Raw genomic sequence first — 20640 nt, 5'->3', positions numbered from 1 at the left:
TCTACTGAATTGGCTTTTATTGCACTCTTTTCTCTTTGCTGATCTTCTCCTGATGGCGATCCAGTCAGGAAAACACAGCAGCCCTATCTGACTCATCCCTTACCAAACCGTAAATCACATAAATCCCCTTCCTACTGACTTTGACCCCCTTCCTCATTTCGCTCCACTCTCCATGGCCAAAAGGAGAACATGTGGTCTGGTGGAGGACTGACAGGGAAAAGTATCCTCTGGATCACTGGCAAGTACCGGACAGAGTACTGCAGAGCAATTACGCTCCATTTTAATTCCATGTGTGAAAATAAACACTGCTGAAAACAAGAAAACCACACAGTGACACACACAGCGAAATTAAATCTGCCAGAATCAGTTAGAGGTGGAATCTAAACCACAGAGCAAGGTTTTCTCCAAAGCCTTAGAAATGTCATCCTGTTCAAGAGTCAGTGCAGAGCTACACTGCCGTAAATCAGTTTACAGAGACAACACCGCTTCACAAAATCAAAGTTTTATTCTTGCAGAAAGCTTGTACAAAATGTGCTGCAAACAACATAAAAACACAAAAATAGAAACTCTGTTACAGATTTTATTTAAGATCAACCAGAGGTCTGTGGATCAATATGAGGAATAATTCTTTGACTGAGCAGAGGTGTGACTGAAAGCAGAGAAACAAGGTGGACTTCTGATTTAACACTTAAACTTTTACATTGAAAGTGCAATTTTGTCAATAAACTTGGCCATTTTGATGTCCCGTTTTGACAGTCCTCCACAGTCATGTGTAGTCAACGTAATCTGGACCTGTGAGGACACATACACATTGTTTGCAATTACAAAGCAACAGCATGTCGACCAAACAGAAAATTGGGGCTGTAATCACAGTTTTACTATGAAATAAATAAACAATGTTGGTAAAATCCAAACATTTCAGATTGCAAGTTATGTAATTGACAAATTTATATGACAAAGGGGATGTCTGGTCAAAATAAATACTTCACTCAGGAACTCGTGTGAATCAAGGAGAAGTGGATTATGTTGGCAGAGTGTTTTTTTTGTATGTTTTTATATATGTATTTTTTTTTAGCCGTGACTATCCACAATTGGGCTCCCTTGTAACTGCTGCTACTGTCAGAGCCACTTTTTAAGTCCTAGAGTTGAGTATTTGTTCATCATAACACAGTTTTATGGTAGAGTATTCCTGTAACAGCATAAGCATCGGTGAGTATAACTGTACCTCTTTTTCTCCTGTTGACTTAAAAGCTAAGTTTTATAATTGGACTTGCATTTAGCGCCTTTCTAGTCTTCTGTCCACTCAAAGCGCTTTACACTACACGCCACATTCACCCATTCACACACACATTTATACACTGATGGCAGCGGCTGCCATGCAAGGTGCCAATCTGTTCATCAGGATCTTAAATATAACCATTCACACGTACATTCGCACACCGATGGCAAAGCCTTGGAGAGAAATTCAGGGTTCAGTATTTTGCCCAAGGACACTTTGATAACACTGGACTGGATCGAACCTCCGACTGCCCAAATAGTAGTCAACACGTTCTACCTCCTGAGCCTGAGCCACCCTCATGGTGAGTGAGGTGTTGGAGGTAATTCTCTACAAATAACAGTTTATTCGCTGATGCAGTACTTCTGTGTTGCATTGCTAGTTACATCGTTGGTTGCCAGATTCTGCCAGTGAGCCCAGGTTTTGGTATATTTTAGGTGTGACAATACTGGGAAGACGGGACTTAAGGGAGTTGCGAACAAGCACTGCACCCCGCTGTTGTTGCTAAAACGCTTTAGGTGTTATTAGGTATGTTTATTTTTTTTACTTTGGACAGAACCAGGCTAGATATTTGCCCTGTTTCCGGTCTTTATGCTAAGCTAGGCTAGCCACATCCTGACCCTGTATTAGGGGTGTTCCAATATACCAGTATTGACAATAACCATGATATTCAAAAATGAAATACTAATATTATGTTAATAATATTGATGATGTCGTGTAAATAATCCAGCTTCTCTTAAATCATTTCCATTTCTTTCAGTATTCGATTTGTCTCCCTTCTCCAACACCATCTGGCTGCCTTTTCACAATACATTAAGTTCCTTTATGTACACTTAAGTGCTATTTTTGTGCACTTTTATATAGTTATGGTTACAGACTCGTTCTCCACCTCCCACACTTGCCAAAAAAAACAAAACAGGAAAAAAATGCACAATAAAAAACTGAACTATCAGTCAGATGAATATGACTGATAGCATTGTTATTATTAATTTAAAAATTCAATAGAAATCACAATAATATCATTATCATAAACTCTTTTGGCAACAATAATCATGTAGTGAAAAACTGTGCCAGCCCCTACTCTGTACTTAATGTGCAGACACCAGACCGATCTCCTGATCTCAGTTTTGGAATGAAAGTGAATTAGCGTGTTTCCCAAATGTTGAACTATTTTTTTAAGCCTTGATCCACATAGAGTTACAGATATTGTCCTGTTACTTGACAGAAACTGTGATAAATTCAACGCACTTCCAATTCCACGTCCAGCAGGCTGCATTTGACTCAGCCCATGAGGTTACTGCCTGGAGAGCAGCTCCGGCCCAGAGAGAAATGTTTGTAAACTCCCATCTTAATACTGAGAGCCGATAAAACAGAGCAGAGCATGAATGAATATTAATAGAACATTAGCAGTAGCTCAGTATACACTGCATCTATTTTGTCAAGGCTGAAGCTCAGTCAGAGTGGGATTTATGTGTAAGTGTCTGGTGGAAAGTGCTGTGGGGGCCCTGAGACCTGTAGCACCATTCTACAGCCACTTTAATAAAGAGTGGATTAGGAGCAGCATTCCTGTCAGAGCGGCCCGGTCCACCACACAGTAACTCAGTGGCTACAGCCTAATGCTGAGAGATTTTCAGGGACTGGGTTTGTCATATCAACCACTACTTTATTTCTGAGGCAAGGAAAGTGAGAGTGTGCGTGAGTGTTGGGGCTGTGGAGGGGAGGTAGAGATATTTGCAGAGCTTTTCACAAGAAAAACGACGGGATTAGAGTGTGAAGCTACTGCGCTTTTTCGTCGTTCTGACTAACGGAGTGTGTTTCAGGCTTTGAGTGGAGAGCTCTCCAGAACCAGCGAGGATTGTTTGACATGAAAAAATCTGACTTTATCCGGGTTTGATTGATCTCGGTGTGTCTGTAATTTGTCATAAGCCAACCGTAGAATTGCGAATATGGCAGTAACTCAAACACGTAGCCATGATAACACTGTTTGAGTCTGCAGGCCGTGATTTCTGTAATGGATACTAAACAAATTGAGCACTGTAAGTGACTCCTCAATCACTATTACAAATTGTGATTTGGGCCATAATGTGGAGAAAGTCATTACCTTATTATAAACGTTGAACCATTCTGGGTGATGGTTCATCTTCTCCGCCAGCAGAGCCACTCGTGACATGAAGCCAAATGCCTGGTTAGGAAGAAACAATCGTCTGTCAGTCAAACACACATCAGGAAGTGGATTTCTCCTCTACAAAAAAAACTGCATCTTTGCATGCCTTTTTACTCTCAATGATATAATTGGGGTGGACAGAATATTAGAAACAACTTCCAGTACAATGCAAAGCAGTTAGACAGCATCACAAACTACAGCCTTCAAAATAGTGCACATATTTGAAAACATATAGTTAGATATAAAAATGCCATTCCTAAAAAAATATAAATGCAATCAGTTTGTGAAACTATTAAAAACATACATAAAAGGCTCCTGACAGAGATCTTGTAAAATTATAATGTTCCATCACAAAAAATGGCACTGTACCCAGAAATGTGTTGCAGCATTAATTTAACTTTGCTAATAGGGTCAGAATCAATACACCCAGGATGAAAAAAGGTGCAACTACTATTATTTCCAATATAAATTAATCAATCAATTATTTTCTAGATTAATCAGCAGGTTATTTAGTCTATAAAATTGGCAGACAAAATCCACGTCACAATTTCCCAAACCCCAAGATGGCAACATCGCAGAGGTTGGACCAAGTTATTGCTTGGCAAGTCACAAGTAAGCCTCGAGTTTTTTCACTCAAGTCCCAAGTCAAGACAAGCAAGTCCTGAGTTGAGACCTAAGTCCTTAACTTTGAGATTCGAGTCTGAAACAAGTCATAATATGCTCTTTACTTTACTATGAATGCTTTTTAAAATTTTATCAGTTAAAACAAGTGCGAGTGAACTTAATCATTTTAAAAAAGTAGTGCTGACAGTGCACTTTCATATCATACAGCAACATGAATCAGAATTAAATATGTATGTTTCTCTTTGGTCTTGCTGTATTAATCTCATCTCATATTGGAAAAATGTTAATTTTTCTCTCTCTCCATATTTGTGAGACTTTTTCTGTAAGACTGTTTGTCCTTTAATGTGCTATTGCATGTGGTTGCATGTTTAATGTCGAAAATTAAATAAAATGAAAAATGTCAACAACAACAACAAAAAAAAAAAAAATCAAGTGAAACTAATTGATCTTTAAAAACAAAAAACACCTTTTAATCTTCGGATTTGGGGGAAAGTATCAAATATTTTCAAGTTAAAAGGCTCCAGTACAAGTGAAGTCAGCACTCATTGGTGTTTAAGTCCAAGTCAGTTTGCAATCTATTTTTAATTTTGTCCAGTTCATACTAAAGTCACCAAATTTGTGCTTTGACTCAAGTTCACACCTCTGCACTTTCAAGTATCGTGTTTGGTCTGACAAATAGTCTAATATCCACAGATATTCAGTTTACAATTACAGAAAACTAAATAAAGCAGAAACTATTCATATTTTAAAAGCTGTATCCCAAGAATTTGGGGACTTTTTTTTTCCTTTTATAAAATGACTCAAGACGATTAAATGATTATCAGAATAGTTGCTAATCATTTTCGACTTATTGTTGCAGCTGGAAAAGAAATGAGCAAAACATAGCAGTGGACATACACAGCACAAGGAGCAATGCTGCCATCTGAGGCACAGAAAAGACTCTGTGCATGTAGAAAACCCTCGTGAAGGCATGTATGTGCATACTTCCACACCCACGTGAGGAGCAGACAGCACGCAGGCACACACTTGGAAACATACACACTCTTCATATTTTGAGTTTGGCATGTGGCTCCCTCCAATCACAGGCCATCCAGGGAGTGATTATGGTTATTCTAATTATCTACAAAGAGGAGAGTGAAATCCCTCGTCATGCCCACTGTGAGGAGAGGAGAAAAAAAATCAGGTAGACCTATTTCAGAGCAATTTCCCACTGCAATCTCAATTAAGCCCCTAAATACTTCCTCCCTGCCTAATTAAATCAACTGAAACGCCATTGTTTACAGACCATGGCTGCGGCTCCGTCCACCACCTGACATGACGAAACAGAATTACTCTCACAGAAGGAATTGCATTTAGCCTTTTTAGTGCGTTGTAACCAATTTCTGAGACGTCCTGTTCAGTGCCCGTGCAGCGCGACACGTGTAACACGATCGGCAGCTTGATCAAATTGGTTATCAAGGAAACCGTCTCCTGATCAATTTAAGTAATTGGCATATTCCTGCAACTTGACCCCACTGGCACCAATTTGGAGACTGAGGCGGTCTGCTTTTTCTCAGCTCTCATTGGCTCTAATGGAGATGGCTAAGCAGCCTGTCATGTCAGGTGTTGTCCAAACATGTCCTCTCTCTCTCAGGGCTGAGCTCAGGCTAATCTGCTGCCGAGGAACATTGAGTGACAGGTAAAAGGATTCTGTGTGAACACTTAAGGGTTCCTGCACATTGTCCCGTTTCAAAACACCATGTTCTTTCAAAAACTCACTTTCCAGCCTGGACTCTGTTACGGAACAAAAACTCGACCCCTTGGCATTTCAACACACTCCAGACTGGCCAGACTTGGTGTAAGAATATGCATGAAGATAGTTTTTACACGAGCATTCAAATTTACATTTTCATTCTTTTCTTTTTGTCACCCTCATAGGCACAAGACACGTGTTGCTGTGGTGGATCTGCATACTCTAGACCTTTGAGCTGCAGATTTTAATTATGCTCGTTCACATCATACACTGCATATAAAGATGGTTTCTCAACTTCCCCCATGGTACAAAAATGATCATCCCAGATGTGGGCACTGCCATGTTGCCCTTTCGGAGCCACTTCCTGATCGGTAGGTGGAGCTGCGGTATCAAGGTCCCACCAATACACCTGTCAGACCCAATCACAAGCAGTGGCATTGATCGCAGGCACACTGAATGACACATGCTGTCAATCATGAAGTCACACCTGCATTTTATAGCAATAAATAAATAAATACAAACAAACTTATCAGAAAGATGAACACTTGAACATACATCAGTGTGACAGGAACTCCCAAAAATGACAGAAACCACTTTTTTTAAGCCAATTTTCAATTGTGGCCCAACATGGAATTACAACTTCTGGGTCTGTCATGTGATGCCGCAGGGCACAAAAAGACTTTTTCCCTTTGATTTGCACTGCAGAAAGAGATGTCTGAAGAATATGATCAATTTGGTCTTAAAATATTCACAAGTCTAGACGACCCAACAATTAAATTATTTTTATCCCCATTCAAATTAGCAGAGGGCTAACGCTGCGTTCACATGTAATCCAGCAGATGGTAAACCGGATGTCATTTTAGCTGATGAGAGCAGTACGGTAGAATTAAGTGAGAGCGGCAGAGAATACTGGCAGCTGTAATGGTAGACGGCATTGCCATTCAAAGTTAAAATATTTTAACTTTTTGCCATCTTTTGCAATGGAATTTACAACCAAATATTAGATGGTTCCCTCACACGAGACAAAAACATGGGCAATCTGGACAATTACCGGACATTACTGGAAAAACTTTATAAAATAATCTCCATTAAATAATTATTTAAACAATACAGCATTACCATTTCATCATGCGTGTTTCATTTTATCGTCCATTCTGTCAGAGTTTGTTTGTTTTTCCCGTGCCATTCAGAAGGTGTTTTCCGAATGCCGTCTACCTTCTGCCTGAATCCATGTGAACGCAGCAATCACCAAAATTTAGCTGCTCGACCACTGTAAGTCTCTAGTAAGCTTGTTCTATGGGCCCAATGATCCGGAAGATCCGGGAAATTTCATACCACAGAAATCAATTCTGCTTCATGCACCACTGAGCAACTTTCGTAGGAATGAGCGAAGTCTCGCCCTCAACACTTTATCCAGTTTTCTTTGTACATCCATGCTAGAGCTAGATCAATATTACTGGAAGATTATGACATTTATATGTATGGCATTACAATTGTAACAATTGTAAACTGTATTCAGAAAAATACCAATATCAGTATTAGCCTAAAAAATCCAGTTGGGCTCGACTTACTGCCTGTTACATTTGTTGGCTAGATTTGAGGGTTTTGGTCAGCAGTCCAAATGCTGTATGCTGATTATTACTGTGTTCATGACTGTGAGAGTATAGGGTTGCATTTTACTGGAACAGTTTCAAATTTATTCCCGCTGGAGATGAACTGTTTTCAGGCTTGTGGCCTTGATCAGCATGTGTGAATAACGAGTGCACTTCCCTCTTTAATACAGGGAGGATCCCTTTTAACACTACATCTCTGCCAACTGTGTCACACCACTTTAAGGCAACATCATCACAATAACACAGTTGTAGATTCAGTGACATTACGACGGGTCTGCAACTGCAAACATCTGCAGTCACATCTGTACAATAGGTTTCCACAGATTTCCAAACTTGGCAGAGTAAGGAACTCGTAGTCTGGACGAATAATTGGTCACTTCAATTTAGTTTTAATTCAAGAAGTGTATTTGTCTTCCAAAGCCAGCTCATGGCATGCTGAAGTTCTCCAATGATTAACAACAAATGCTGTATTATAAGTGTGTTTTTTATTTTCATTTTGAATCAATTGAGTTGACAGTGAACCAACCCCAACCAGAGATTATACTCATTATCCAAACTTCAAAGTGCTGCACAATGCACGGGCCGCACTGCTTTTATCAAGCAAAGTGTCACACTTCCCAAACAGTTACATGTCCACATTTAAACCTCATTGATGTGCAAAGAACCACAGAGCAAAATGTAATTCGGAGGACAGCAAAATGTGAAACAGAAGATGACAAGTTCAGCCTGTATGCAACATGAGCCCTGAGAGATGCCTCTTCATGTAGCAGGAAGACAAAAATGAGGCGAGAAAAAGGCAAGGAAAGCCGTAATCTCCCACTACAAATGAATTGGAGTTGAATGTCCAAATAACCTGAAATCCTGAAAAGGCCTGAAAAATTTCGCCCTACATTGGCCTTCTCTCCCAGGAGGTGGTCCCTCGGGGGCAGTAAGGAGAGTAGCAGGACACAATACTGGCGAAGTGGCAGTGCTATGGCTGTCTGTCACCTGTAGGTCAACTCAACGCCCTCCACTTGGGCCAAACAAGGAAATAAAACCAGCCCTCAACTCCCAGCTGAGGTCTTATGTCAACAGAGGTCAAGGACTCTCCCTCTCAGAGTGCTTTGTTTACCCCATTTGTATTGTCCGGGCCACACTTCTCGAGCCAACAGGTCAGCCAGCCAGTCGGCTGTTCATCCATTTAGCCAGCCAGCCGTTCTCTCCAACTGGCCCAACAAGCTGTAGCTGTCAGAGTCAGATAATTTGACATGACATTATGCAGGCCCCCATCTCAAATAATCAGAAACACCCGACGGCAGACCCCCGCTATGCCCCTTTCCCCCACGCACTCGCTTTTGAGGAGCCGATTTGGTGCTATTACGGCATGATTGTCATACAACACTGGATGAGACAATTTGACGTCGGAGCAGAGTGGTGTTCTCTCTCTCATTGCGGCCGTGGGCTGGAATACAGGACTCAGTTTCAAACACATGTGTCTGTTATTTACAGATCGGTTTTCCACCGCCGCGCGGTCCAGGGGCTTAGAAACGCCTGCTCTGTCTTGCCAGGACTAAGTGCATGCAGATTGTGCCTATACTCTTACTAGCCTCTGACAGACACACACACATGCACACTGATGCATGTTTGAATGCACATATGCACACCTCCTCAGCACACACACAAGCATGTGTCGACACACACATGAAGACAAGCCGCTCTCCTCCATTACACACCACCACGACTACCCGATGATTACCCCTGCGAGCCCCATCATCACCCGCGTCAGCATCAGCCCCCTGGAAAACCTTCGCTCCTCTACAGTGAAAGGCAAGAACACTGAATTGCACGGTGGTGGTGGTGGTGATGATGATGATGATGATGATGATGATGACCACACCTCTTATGTCTCATTTCTCTCCTTTCCCAAACAGCTCTTCACAAGCTTCCAGCTGGCCGGACACGGCTGCCCACTAAGTTGACATGTAACTTAAAGCAAAATATTGAATAATTATGAAGCAAAGCTGCCAAGCACTGAAGTTCTCTCATGTAGCTCTCATGTAGCGCACCGAGCTCTGCTGGGCATGTGTAACATCATAATCTTCTCAAGTTCACATTCTTAAAGTTGAGAAACACAGACGAGCTCCAATTTGACACCCTGACAAAGGTGATGCACGCTGTGAACACTCATTAAGTGACTAATATCCCGTGTAACAAATGTTCACGCAAGTCAGCTCCTATTTATGTAAAGAGTGTCATGTAATGCTCAGGCATGGCGTTAAGGCCAACTTATGCAAACCCCCTCATTAACTGCAGCGTTACCAGCAAGGGCTTAAAAAGACATTGGGCTCGTCAAAAGACAGCAGACGTCAGGGACATCTTAGCTTACCCAAGGACTGATAGCCAGATTATCTAACCACCTCTGCTCGGGCGCCACACCTCGCTGCTTCCCTGCAGCCATTTTCACAAGATGAGGTGAATGCGTGATGCCTCCAGTTCCCAGGGAAAGTTCCATTTTGGAGACGGAGGTGGGAACTGAACACCGCTGAGCCGATTAACCTGCCTCTCGCTGTGAGTAAGGGATACGGTGTGAGCGCTTGTGTAGGGTGATTATGTATACATGTGTGTGTAAACACAAGGGTTAGGTATGGAATTTTGAAGGACGGTGGAATGATGTTTAATGTATTTCAAATATCTTAACAATTTCAAACATTTCAAAGCCAGTAAATAAACTTTTTTGTGTGTGTTTCTGACAGAATTTTATTTGTCAGTGGCAAAGCTACTGAAACTGTTAATTTATGACACTATAACTGACCACTATATTCCCATAGTTAAGAAACTCTGGAATACAACATACAAATATTTAATTACATAATTAATTGAGTTAGGGCTGATTATTTCCTATATTAACAAATATAGAATCCTGAGTTTTTCAATTATTTATTTTATCTGTATTCAAAAGTATTTAGTATTTAATAAAACTTATGACAAAAAGAAAATCATGCTAGTCATATATTGTTAGTGCTGAATTCAGCAAGTGTTTTTTTTTTAGATAATGGACCAAAATTATAACTGTATATCATAATTCTACATATGTCAACACACACTCAACAAAAACAGGAATTCAGTGTTTAATTGTGCAGAAAATACTATTAAATTGTCAGTTTTGTAAATCATATTCATGGACAGGAAGCACAACAACAGGGTAATATCAATGTATGCAAACTGTGGGAGCGTGTGTGTGTGTGTGTGTGTGTGTGTGTGTGCATGTGTGTGCATGTGTGTGCATGTGTGTGTGTCTGTGTAAAGCAGGAGGGGGATGGCTCTGAGAGTTTGGTTTACCCAGGGGCTCAGTTTAGTTGTAGGACAACTTATTCAACACAAGCAGAGCAAGGCCCGTAACGAGAGGCAGAGGCTTGAGGGAGCTTTGGTGGAGAGGGAGCCCCCGACTGAATATAAAAAGGGGGATCAGCCTCTGCGAGCGGAGCGGTGGGAGCGGAGGGAGCTGTCGGAACACTGCAGTGCTCTCCTCAGTCTCAAAATTGGAACTTAAGTCCAGAAGCTGTGTGGACGTTGCAGCTTTTTCCGGTGCTTGTAATGCGGTTATCGTCTGTGGTTAACCACAACTTTGGCGTGTTGTTTGTCTCAAAGTTTGTGTCGTATTCTTTTTGGCATTGTTTTTTTGCACAAATATGACTGTAAATGTTGTGAATTTATATATATCACTTGCTATTTTTTATTACTCTGGAAAACCTTTTGACACAGAATAGCTTTTTCTAATATGACCTCAAAGCAGCTTTGAAGAGTTTTACTGCATCACGGCATCAGTCTGTGACATTTATGTGCTCATTATGAGGTTGAACGTGGCCAACTAACACACCTCCCTGTCCTTTAAATATGTGAAGGCCTGGTCACTGACCCTTTCAAACTTATTTTCAATAAGACGTCTTTTCATGTTACACGTGGACACGTGCAGAAGTCACTGAAAGGTTAGGAGAACATACCTGCAGCAATATAGCCCTACTAAGAGGATACTGCTAAGCGAATACTGTAGGTACTCACTAAAAATATAGCCATACTATCAACATATTGGTTAATACATTTATGTCCAACAAAATCACCAGTGTCGTGAATCCCTGCACCCCTTTCATTCTAAATACTTTTCATGAATTCTAATGTGATGTGGACTTGCAAGGAAATACTGTCTAATTCTTGAAAATGGCCAACACTAAGGATTTATTTGTAACTCAAAAATGTAACCTTTACAGACCATAATGTCTCTGTCATATTTAATCTCAACCCTTTAGCTGACAATTCTAAACTAACTAGGTGACCTCAGTTGATGAAGCACCCTAAATAGAGTTAAAACTAAAGTCTCATTATCTCTGAGTCTCTTGAATAATTGGCTAATTAATGGATCTATCATTTAGTCTTAAAAATGTCATAACATAGCGAAAAATCATCCCATCCCAATATTTAAAACCCAATATTCAATTTACAATTATATATAAACAAAAAAGCAGCAAAATCTAGCATTTTTCCCAAATACTTAAAGGAACAGTGTGTAAGATTTGGAGGGATTTAGTGGCATCTAGTGGTGAGGACTGCAGATTGCAACCAGCTGAAACTTCTCCCACTTAGAATTCTTTCAACAGGAGGAGGTTCAGGAGGTTTTCACCGAGAGTCGATGTGTGCCAAACTATTTTCTCTGATAACTTAATGTGTGCTTATCTTGTTTCTGATCCAGACATTCAGGAAGTTTTTACCATTAGCTGAACTTTCCACACAGGCCTCCTCCTCTCCAAAACAAACGGACACAGTGATTTAAAACGGTAAAAACACTGAATAAAGCAGTTTCATGTCATAAGCCAGTGTTTCTCCGACACTGCTCGGCATGTCAGCGACAGGCCAGTAGCCCAGCACCTGCTAATGTGTGCTCACCTCTTTTATTAAAAACTTCCTGACATTCAGGAGGTTTTCACCAGGAGCCAAATTATCCACAGAGGTCTCCTCCTCTCTAAAACAAACGGACCCAGTGATTTAAAGCGGTAAATAGAGTTCACGTTCAAAAATAAAACACTGTTTTTCCAACACTCTCGTCGAAGAGGGACTGCTATCTATGGTGGCCAACGCAAACAATGCAAAGGGCCCAATCTAGAGCCAGTGTCTGGTTTGTCCGTTCTAAGCTCCTGTAGAACCACGGGGGAACAACATGGCAATCTCCATGGACAAGGACCCACTCTAATTCTATGATAACAAAAACACAACAGTTCTTACTTTCAGGTGACTTTCAGTCATACTGTTTATATTATATTCCATTTCAGCCAATATATCTGCCTAAATCCTACACACTGAAGCTTTATTGTCAAAGCTGTAGTCCATCTATTCTTTTGACGGACAGACTAATCATTTCAACACTTGTCTTAAAAAACACCTATGAAAAAGACATGCGATCCCCTGGTGGATACCCTAAATCTACCTATAGTTAATCAGTAAATAAAAACAGTTTACTCTGAACCAAGACATACACCTGGTTAAACGTTTCTCTCCCTTATTAAAGGGAGGGTTGTTTACTTTGCAGGAGAGAGTCGAGATAAAAACGAGCCATTTTTCCATCCCAAATGCAGCTTTCGAGTGATTTTCTTCCCATCGCTGCACGACTTTGGTATTTGTGGGGAGGAGATGGAATGCCACCGTTGTCAACTTCAGCTAACGTAACACAACAGTTGAGCATGCACAGCTCACCTCTCCTATACAAACTGCATCTTAAGGCTACCCATTTCACTTGTGTCGCATGAATGTTTCCACTTCATCTTCCGAAACGTGAAGCAGATGCTCGTCTGTAAACATGCATAACATATGGCTTGATGCGTAAACAATATCAGTGACTGCAACTTAAAAACAAGCACAATTTCCAACCAAAATTTACAGTATTAAAGACACACACACAGATGTTTCCACATATGATTGCAGGGATTCTCACTGACCAAAGCAACTCCAGACAGAGGATTTCACCTCTCAAACCTGATTAAACGTCACCGGACTTGATGAGGAAAATAACTCACAGTCACTTCTCAGACTACTGCCACTATCTACGCACAGTTTGCCCACATGCCGCAGATAAATTACCGAGCTGCAACAGCATCATAACACTTTCCACTTGCCCTAATCAAAGAAAAATAAAGTTAAAAAAAAAAAGAAAGCAAATCCAGCTGTCATGTTCTTTTTGAATTCATTTGCAGCCATGAGTGGCTCTGTGCCTCAACTATTCAGCTCCACTTCAACGGACTGCCACTGTGGATTTACACAGTCATAGACACACCTCTACCGCCCCCTAGAGACCACAAGACAAAGTCTTTTAACTCACAGAGAGGGGATTTGTTATTCTCATTATAAACTCTCGGGGATCTGATTTCCTCAAGCCCATCACTCGCAGATAAGTGGCGAATGGAAATCAGCCAGCGTGTCGCTCCTCATCTCCATTCCCCTCTGGTAAAAGCCCTTTAAGAACAGCCATGAAAAACGAGCTAGAGAGTTTGCGAAAATGCATCAGAGAACTGGAGGGGTGGCTGGAGAGAGAATAAAAGAGAGCAAAAAAGAAGGACAGACGGAGAGAGTTGCCAACATGTAAAATTGGAACAACATGAGCTCATTCCCCAATAACATGGGGCACAGAGTGGGAATGAGACACAGACAAAGACAGAGATGGGGAAAGGAGGGTGGCAACAAGCATGACAGAAAAAAACAGAAAGCAACGCACATCTACCAGAAGGAATGATGGGGTTGTTAGTGGTTTGTGAACCAGATGAAACATTTTAACCAATTTGATTGTTTGTGAAAGAAATCATTCTGATCGAAACCCCAATTGCTGCCAACTGGCCGCCTGGCGTGTCTCAGGGTAATGCAGCCTGACGTGTCGGGGTAAGAGGAGAGGCTTTAGAGCCAGGAGGAGCAGATGGGGGAGGTCAGTGCTCGCCCCCCGACTTCAAACACGGGGAAGTGTAAAAACAGACTATTTTAGGGGCTAAAACAACTAACGACAGGATTAGAGGAAGTCCGCTAAGTGGCCTTGAGATGTTGTAGTTTACTTCACCCAACACAGGGCTGAGGCAAAGCAGCAAGCTGCCTCGCGATGCTCTGCCAAAAAACATTCATACATAACTTTTAGTGTTTCTTTTTTAGTGTGATATTATTGAGACAGGCACTAAAAAAGGGAAAGTAATATTTTCCTGCTTCCTGTGCTGTGATAAACCGCACCTGTCTGGTACAACAAGCACGTTACATTAAACACTTCAAGTTGTTTGCAGAGCTACTCGAGGCAGGTCGACCCTGAAAAATGTCCTCAGGAAAAATCCTTTTCACAACAAAAACACAGTACAAATACATATCTGTGTGAACTCTGATGTGCGGTAAAATATACTGATCTCAAGGTCCACTTACTGGCTTATTTTCTGGAGCTTTCAATCATATCCCATGGCTTTAACAGTTGGCTGTAAATGAAGGGAAGATCGCAGCACCTGTTTCTTTTCTAGGACTTCATATTACCACTTGTTATCAGGTGACCCAACTGTGTACTGGGGTCACAATAACACCTGAGCAAGTTCCATTTGTTAGAGGGCTGTGGGATACAGTTGAAATCTCCAGAAAAAGCGAGTACATGAACCTTGATTGTTGTCTATTTTACAGAAATGCTACATATTTTCTTTATTGCAGAAACTTCTGTGAGTTGTACGCAAGTGCAGATTGTTGTTCAAAGACTTTAAGACTTCAAAAGTTCTATCACAATTCCTCAGAACAGGACATCATAAAATATAAACCAACTAAAAACACACACAATTTGTATCTATTTTTTATAGCGCTTCAATTATTGTTTCACTTTTGTTTCTATAATTCAAATAATTGATGTAGTGTCCTCGACATTATGTCCAATTGCACATGAGGCAACGACCTCAGCAACACTAGATACCAAAATGACTGACATCTCCGAAACCAGGGGTGTCAAACATGCGGCCCGTGGGCCAGAACTGGCTCAACAAAGGGTCCAATCAGGCCCACTGGATGGCTTTGCACACCTAATAACAATGCACTTGTGAAGGCTAAAAGAGTGCCAGGTTTCAGGAACATGTTTAACAGTGAGAAGCCTACGTCATGTGCAACCCCAATTCCAAAAAAGTTGGGACGTTGTGTAAAACGTAAATAAAAACAGAATGCAATGATTTGCAAATCTCTTTTGACCTATATTCAATTTAATACAGTACAGAGACAAGATAGCCCATGTACAAGCTGATAAACTGTATTGTTGCTTGTGAAATATGCACTTATTCTAAATTTGATGCCTTAAACAAAAAAAAGATTGGACAAGGAGCAAGAGGGCAAGGAGGGCTTTGTTGTTCGCAAGCAAGAATGTTAACTTTGTGAAAAACTGAGGGCAAACCATCCTACAGTTTGACAACGACCTTTCTTAGCACACAGTTGCAAGGAATTTAGTGATTTCGCCATTTACAGTTCATAATATCATCAAAAGATTCAGAGAATCCAGAGAAATCTGTGGATGTAAGGGGCATGGCTGAAAACCGACATCTAATGCTTGTGACCTTTGACCCCTCTGATGGTGCTGCATTAAAAACTGACATAATTGCGTTAAGGACACTGCTACATGGGCTCGGGAGCACTTTGGAAAATCATCATCGGTAAATACAGTTTGTCGCTGTATCTACAAATGCAAATAAGGCTCTACATGCAGAGCAAAAGCCAAATATCAACAACACTGCACCAACGAAAAATGTGCTGTAGTCTGACAAGTTCAAAAATCTTTTTTCGGAAATCACTGACGTGTCCTCAGGGCTAAAAACGAAAAGGACCATCCAGATTGCTACCAGCACAAAGTTCAAAGCCAGCATCTGTGATGGTGTGGGGGGCTTGTTACTGCCCATAGCATCATGGGTAACCTGCACATCTGTGAAGGCACCATGAATGCTGAAAGGTACATAAAGGTTTTGGAGCAACATGCTGCCATCTAGATGACATCTTTTACAGGGATGTCCCTGCTTATTCCAGTGAGACAATGAGACACATTCTGCAAGCGTTCTAACAGTGTGGCTTCATCGTAAAAGAGTGTGGATCACAGACTGCAGTCCAAACCTGACTCCCACTGCACATGTGTGGCACATTATAAAGTGCAAAATCAGCAACGGAGACCCCGGACAGTTGAGCAACTAAAGTTGCATAGAATAAAAAAGTTACTTCCAGAACTTCAACAATACGTGTCCTCAGTCCCCAAACACTTACTGAGTGTTGCTGAAAGAAAAGGTGATGTAACACAGCTGTGCCCCTGACTGTCCCAACGTTTTAGGAACGTGTTGCGGGCATCAAATTCAGAATGAGTGAATATTTATCTAAAAAAAGCTTCCAATATGGAAATAATAATATGTTGTCTTTGTTCTGTAATCAATTGAATTTAGGTCCAAATGATTTGCAAATCATTGTTTTATGTTTTTACATACATTTTAAACAATTTCACAACTTTTTTGGTATTGGGGTTGTAAAATTCTGCTTCAGAGGCTTTTCCGCTGTGACCAGAATACAGTTCTCTATTAAGTTTGGTGTGGTGATGCCAGCGCCTCACTACTATAACAGTGAGTAGTAGACTCAGTGATTGTTGAAAAGATGAGAATTATTGTTAAATTTGCACTTATTTCTCATATGAATATTTTCAGAATGTACTTGTTCTTCTTTACTGGACCATAACTCACAGTATCAGTATTGTATTGGCACCAGTATAGAAAAACACGAGAGGAGGCCCAGCCCTACATGTGACGAACCTGCCCCTTTGGGTTGTCCAGGTGCTTTAAACAAGCACAGCTTTAACTAAACACTAGTTGACTATTGACTCATAGCCACAAGCTTCACGTGTACTATTTTATTATGGCTTTCAATCATTTCCAGTTATGCATGTGGAGCACAGCATGTTCCGTCTTAGAGCAACATGCTTGCCCCATTGACAAAGACAATGAGTAAGAATATTGCCCTCTCTCATAAACAACAACTTTGCAGGAGTCACCGGTAAATGCGTTAACACAGACATGAATAACCCGTTTATATTTGGGTTTTTGAAGTATCCCATGTATGTGTTTGAGCATGTAAACACCATATACTGAATTTAATCAGACCCAGGATAAGCCTCATAAACAGGTTGTTCACGTCCAGTCTTTGCAGGTAGGAACCAAAAAAGAAGGTGCCCCCTGCTGCACCTGCAACCAATCAGCGTATAAACACAGATGAATATCTGTGTTTCCGATGGTTAGTGAGACGGTCGTGTGTCTGGCGGTCTGCGTCCTGATCCCCATCAAACAACCTCCAGACAGCTTACAACAGCCCCCTGAAGACCACAGCAGAACCCCTTTTCTTTACCCAAAAAAAAAAAGAGTTTCAATGCAGACTCTACTGGCCGTCTGGAATAAAAACCTAGAGACTGAAGCAGATGTCAGCTGCTTGTGTGTGTGTGTGTGTGTTCTTTCTTTCATGACAAACCGAATAGAAGCCCATGTGCACTCTAACCAGCTGCACAGTGATGCAGCTTTGGTCCAATATTGTGATCCCAGTGTTAAGATATGACTTGTAATCTCAATAATGTAAGGGACAAGAATTTATTTACTTCATCTTTAAGCTACTTACACCCAGCTCTAGACTGATGTTTCTAATGACAGCAGCAATACTGACAGCTCTGTTTTAGAGCAGCAACATCACACCAACATAACTTCTATTTGAAACAATGACCTGCTATACTTGTGCATCGAGTGATAAAATAACCTCACTTTACAAAAATGTTACAGACGTGAATTAACACTGACTCTAACCTGTCAGAAGGTACATCAAAATATAAACACACAGACACACACCTGATTAAAGGTTTTGAAGTGAAGCTCTTTGAAGATGGCATCGCGGTCCTCCACCTCCACCCACCCTGTGGCCCTGAGATCCATCACCTGCTGATCCCGGTCTGCCGGGGAGAGCCAGTGGGAGTCTGACGACTAGAGACAAACACAAACAAAACTCAAAGCGTGTACAACTTAATTTCGTTGTTCTTTTTAAGGTTATTACCTTGGAATAAGCAGTTATTGTGTTTATTCTCTTTTCTCAATCTGCTGTAGTGTGCTCTAGAAGCTGTAGTAAATGCTGCTTTTGTTTCAGTTGTGGAACAGTATTGTTTTTATTATTTAAGAACATCACACTCACTCTTCTAGCCTAAATGCCACCTTGATCTAGACATGCTGATTGAGCCTTTAGATTGCTGCTACTGTGGCACCACAGGTTTTAAGTGATTCAGATGACCAATTCATTGTAGTGGTTACCTGAGTGCTATCAATGCTGCGTCCACAAGGTGGCAGCATAGCACCAATAATGAGTACTGACGCTGGCCAAGCAACCAAAGAAGCAATAGCCACACATAAAAATAAAGTTATACTCAGGATGTATTAAGAGAACAAGAGTTATTCAGTTAAATATAAATATCACAGAAATATGAATGCAATCACTGAGCGTGAATTCTCCATCTGTACATTAAAAAAAGAACACACCAAACTTCATTATTATTTTAGGATCTGTTTAATATTTGCTTAATTATTTGCAACCTCACACTCACAGTTATAAAAAATATAACGCTTGTCTGTCCTTTTATAACCCACTCTTCAATTCGGCACCTTTATGATCTATAGATCAGAATTTAATGTCGAAATATTCAACTTTGTGACACTGCAAATCCTCAGAATTGGAGTCCCACATGAGGGAGAAAGAGCACACATAATCTCAGCTAATACTGTCTAATGAGGTATATACATCAAACTATTTACGCCGAATAGAAGACTGGCTGTGACCTAATCCGTAAATGCCAAAAATGCTGCTTGAAACGAGTGTCATTTTATGAATGTGCATGAATACATTTAATTAAGCGCATTTTGAATTGAGATTGGCGTACATATTTCTGCATACGCCAACGGCGCGTCTTCCATGGGACAATCGCCACCTGCTACTTCAGAGCCTTCAAGTTTGTGCAGTTCCTGTGTGTCTTATCAGATAACTCTCAAACGTGGCTACATAAGTCCAGCTTCATATGTTTATCCATGCTAATGCTAACAGACTGTCACTGCAGCACTCACCATATTAGCCGAGTGGTTCCTGGAGAGCGGAGGCAGCAGCAGACTGCTCAGCCTCAACAGGCGGTGGCAGGGCCATGAGCTGCTCGTCCTCAGGGTAAACATTAACCCAGACATAACCAGCGTTTTGTGAGCTGTTATCCCTCTCCACTGCCACCTCTTCTGCTCAGGAGTGTCCCCTCCTGTCCACACACACTTTACCATGGCTGTTCAGCTTCCTGCCTGATTAAAATCCAACATTTTTAATGGGAGTCTGGTTATGGCAAAGGTATTCCTCCAAGTGTGTTTCATGCAGTGATGAATGGAGGTCTTCTAATTACTTATTTATTATATCCTCCTGAGATCAGAACTTTAGTTTGGTATGCATATTTAATTTCCTCCTAGCTATTCCTCCTAGCTATATCAATATGACCTGATAAGTATAAAAAAAACTAAGTATTGTCAACACTAATTAAGTCCCAGTGACCTCAAACACGACAATTAAGTCTCAATGTCTTCAAGCGAGGACTTCCGAATTGAGTGTCTTAGCTTGTTCCTGTTGCTAAAGTTGGTTTATTTTGTTGCCATATCAAACTACAAACATAAGTAATCATTAATAAACAAGTTTCAACCATAAAACGTGATCATGTTTTGGGCCTTGTCCACGTTTGTGTCTGGGTTTCGGCTGCACACTGACTTAGCAGAGATGGCTGCCATCTTGTTTTTACATGGAGTAGTGCATCATGGTGTTACTACCACTGGATGGCACAAAAAAATAAGAGTCCACAAACGAGGACAGCAAGTCTGAGTTCAGTAGAAGTAGTATAAGGTCAAATAAACCCAAAATGCGATGTCATCATTTGAGGACACAGGGTCTCTGGAGGATATTTCCTGTCGCATATTAATGCATATATTGCTCCTGAAAACAACCTTGAATTAAGTATTTATATATGATTAATTTCACCGTCAAGAAAGGTTGAAAAACTTGTGTTTAAAAAAGTGAATGAAATTAGTGGACTGCAGCGTTTCTGTGACCCCGTTCCTACCTCACCAAGGGAATATCTAACAAAAAGCGCAGAAGACACATGCCTGTTCACTCCTTCAAATGTTAATCAACAGCTACA

The 20640-nt window shown here is 40.9% G+C and overlaps 1 protein-coding gene across 1 annotated transcript; it reads right to left on the bottom strand.

Annotated features, from left to right (window-relative positions):
• Positions 1–486: 486 nt before the first annotated feature.
• LOC117272079 (pterin-4-alpha-carbinolamine dehydratase 2) lies at positions 487–19784 on the bottom strand. Its single transcript, XM_033650813.2, has 4 exons — positions 19541–19784; positions 18284–18415; positions 3378–3458; positions 487–792 (listed from the first exon to the last, which is right to left on the bottom strand). Exons 1-4 carry the CDS (start codon positions 19739–19741, stop codon positions 697–699), a joined length of 510 nt encoding a protein of 169 aa, XP_033506704.1. The 5' UTR covers positions 19742–19784; the 3' UTR covers positions 487–696.
• Positions 19785–20640: the final 856 nt, after the last annotated feature.

This window comes from Epinephelus lanceolatus, chromosome 11 (genome assembly GCF_041903045.1).
Source record: "Epinephelus lanceolatus isolate andai-2023 chromosome 11, ASM4190304v1, whole genome shotgun sequence".
Classification (NCBI taxonomy): Eukaryota; Metazoa; Chordata; class Actinopteri; order Perciformes; family Serranidae; genus Epinephelus; species Epinephelus lanceolatus.
This window is presented reverse-complemented; position numbering and strand designations above follow the sequence as displayed.